We start from the raw sequence: 2,171 nt of genomic DNA on the forward strand, positions 1-2,171 counted from the left end.
CTCTCTCTCTCTCTCTCTCTCTCTCTCTCTCTCTCTCTCTCTCTCTCACAATAAGGGCCACAGAGAGGCCACTCAGACAGGATAAGGTAGTCTTTCTTCTGCAACAGCAGGCAGTGAAGGACAGGACAGACAAACTGTTGGGTTTCACTTTAGGGAGGCCAGACTTTTCACTGGCAGTCATGAAGTCCTCTTTGCACGTCCAGTTCCTTCTTAGACCTCAGTGACAATTGCAACTGCTGTAGTTAATGTACAGTTTGACACACTGGGAACATTTAAAATCGAAATTAGACATCCACAAAAAAATCTTCACACACATACCTTTTATCATTAAAAGTTGTCTATTAATTATGAGTCGCTGTAGCTTAAGTGGTGGAGCAGATTTATATATTACTGCCCGTGTCCAAGCGTCCTTAAGCGAGACACTAAACCCCAAATTACTCCCAAGTAGTGAGTGTGTATTTGGCAGAAATAATTTAGATAATTTTGTTCAAAAACTTCTTCCAAATAAATGCAATAGAAAATGTTTTACTGTCTAATGTTTCTGTTTCATTGAGACACTTCCTTTCAGCTTTATTTTGAGCTATTAATGCTTGGAGGACAGATGTAGACAGATGTAGACATAAGCAGACGTTACTGTGCATATGATGAATAATCTGTGTGGGAAAGGCAAGCTGTGCGAGGGGAATTTAACCCCTTAAAGTTCAGTCTGTCTTATAAAACAATATTTACGTTCAAACATATGCATGTTACAGTGTTTGGTTGCTATAATTGTTCTTCCTGTCCATACTGTGAAGAGATGGGGGACAAACTCAATCCCTGATACAATCTTTGTGTTTATTAAAGCTCAACCACAACATGTCAGGGGACACACAAATAATTAATTTATACTAATAGGGCTGTAACTTTGGAGGATACTCAGACTAACTTAAGACTGATCAGACTTTGGCTTTGACTAAACTTTAGAGAGCACTTTTTGTGCCCTTCCCCATCACTTTCATTGGAATCCCTTTAGGCAGGGATCTCTTAATGGCCAGTATTTACAAGAGGAATGATTACAAAAAGTTTTCAATATCCATATGTGAGTATTGTTATAAGATAGATTCGTAAATATGTGAACCTATCCTTTAGTATTAATATCAACATTGCTTTCACAGTTACTACATTTAACTTTTTCCGTATTCACTCTTTTCCTCAGTATGAGTACTTTAACGCCGTACTGATCAATGAAGTGGACGAGGAGGGCAATAACGTAGAGCTCGGAGGAGAGTTTGTTCTGGAGCCCAACGACCATTTCAATAACCTGTCAGTCAACCTGAGCCTCAGTGTGGTGCAGGTGCCCACCAACATGTACAACAAAGGTGAGAGCTCTGCCTGTGGCCTGCAAAAGGTCTTATTACGTGAGTGTTATTTACCTACAGTGAGCTGATGAGAGGGGAGGAGAAGAGGGCCGAGGAAAGTGTAAGTGGTGAAAGAGAGAAATGGTAGCTGAAGCTGCATCAGTGTCCCATTTTGGAGAAGTGGAGTTGGGCGATCGATGACAGTCCAGACATAATACGGAAAGCAACTGCAGACCTCTCAAGAGACTGAAAAGAGTGAAGAGAGGGGGGGGGGGGGGAATGGGAAAGATGTTTGTCATACGCTAGCTGTTCAGTCGCTTCTTGTTTTTTAATGTGTGTGTCACCTCTCCCTGAGTAACGCCAGGGCTGCTTTTGTTTGGCTATAATGGACTCCCCATAACTCTCTGTTCGCAGCACAAAGGGAGGCTCGTCCAGCAGGAGGAGGGGAGGGGATGATATAGTCACAGGCATTGTAGCTCCTTCAGGGGGGTCAATAAGGGACAAAGGTCAACTGTGCACTCGGTAATGGTGACCAGGATGATTACTATTATCACCACTTAATTTACTTGTTTCTCTCCCATCTCTGTGTCTTTGCCCTCCTCCTCCTCCTCAGATCCTGACATAGTGAACGGAGTTTACTGGTCCGAGGCTCTGAATAAAGTATTTGTAGATAATTTTGAGAGAGACCCAACACTGATCTGGCAGTACTTTGGGAGCGCCAAAGGTTTCTTCAGGCAGTACCCAGGTGAGTGCTGTCACCCCGTTAGTCGTCCTCACTGTTTGTCCCTGTGTGTGTGTGTGTGTGTGTGTGTGTGTGTGTGTGTGTGTGTGTGT

The 2,171-nt window shown here is 43.0% G+C and overlaps 1 protein-coding gene across 1 annotated transcript in view; it reads left to right on the top strand.

Moving 5' to 3' along the window:
• Window positions 1-2,171, top strand: part of LOC116387096 (voltage-dependent calcium channel subunit alpha-2/delta-3-like) — a 29,933-nt gene that overhangs the window by 9,569 nt on the left and 18,193 nt on the right. Inside the window, exons 6-7 of the mRNA XM_031853891.1 lie at window positions 1,196-1,358; window positions 1,951-2,082. Of these exons, the coding sequence (XP_031709751.1) occupies window positions 1,196-1,358; window positions 1,951-2,082 (295 nt within the window). The remainder of the gene's footprint in view (window positions 1-1,195; window positions 1,359-1,950; window positions 2,083-2,171) is intronic.

The sequence above is a fragment of the Anarrhichthys ocellatus genome, unplaced genomic scaffold (genome assembly GCF_004355925.1).
Source record: "Anarrhichthys ocellatus isolate YVR2014 unplaced genomic scaffold, GSC_Weel_1.0 scaffold1, whole genome shotgun sequence".
NCBI classification, from domain to species: Eukaryota; Metazoa; Chordata; class Actinopteri; order Perciformes; family Anarhichadidae; genus Anarrhichthys; species Anarrhichthys ocellatus.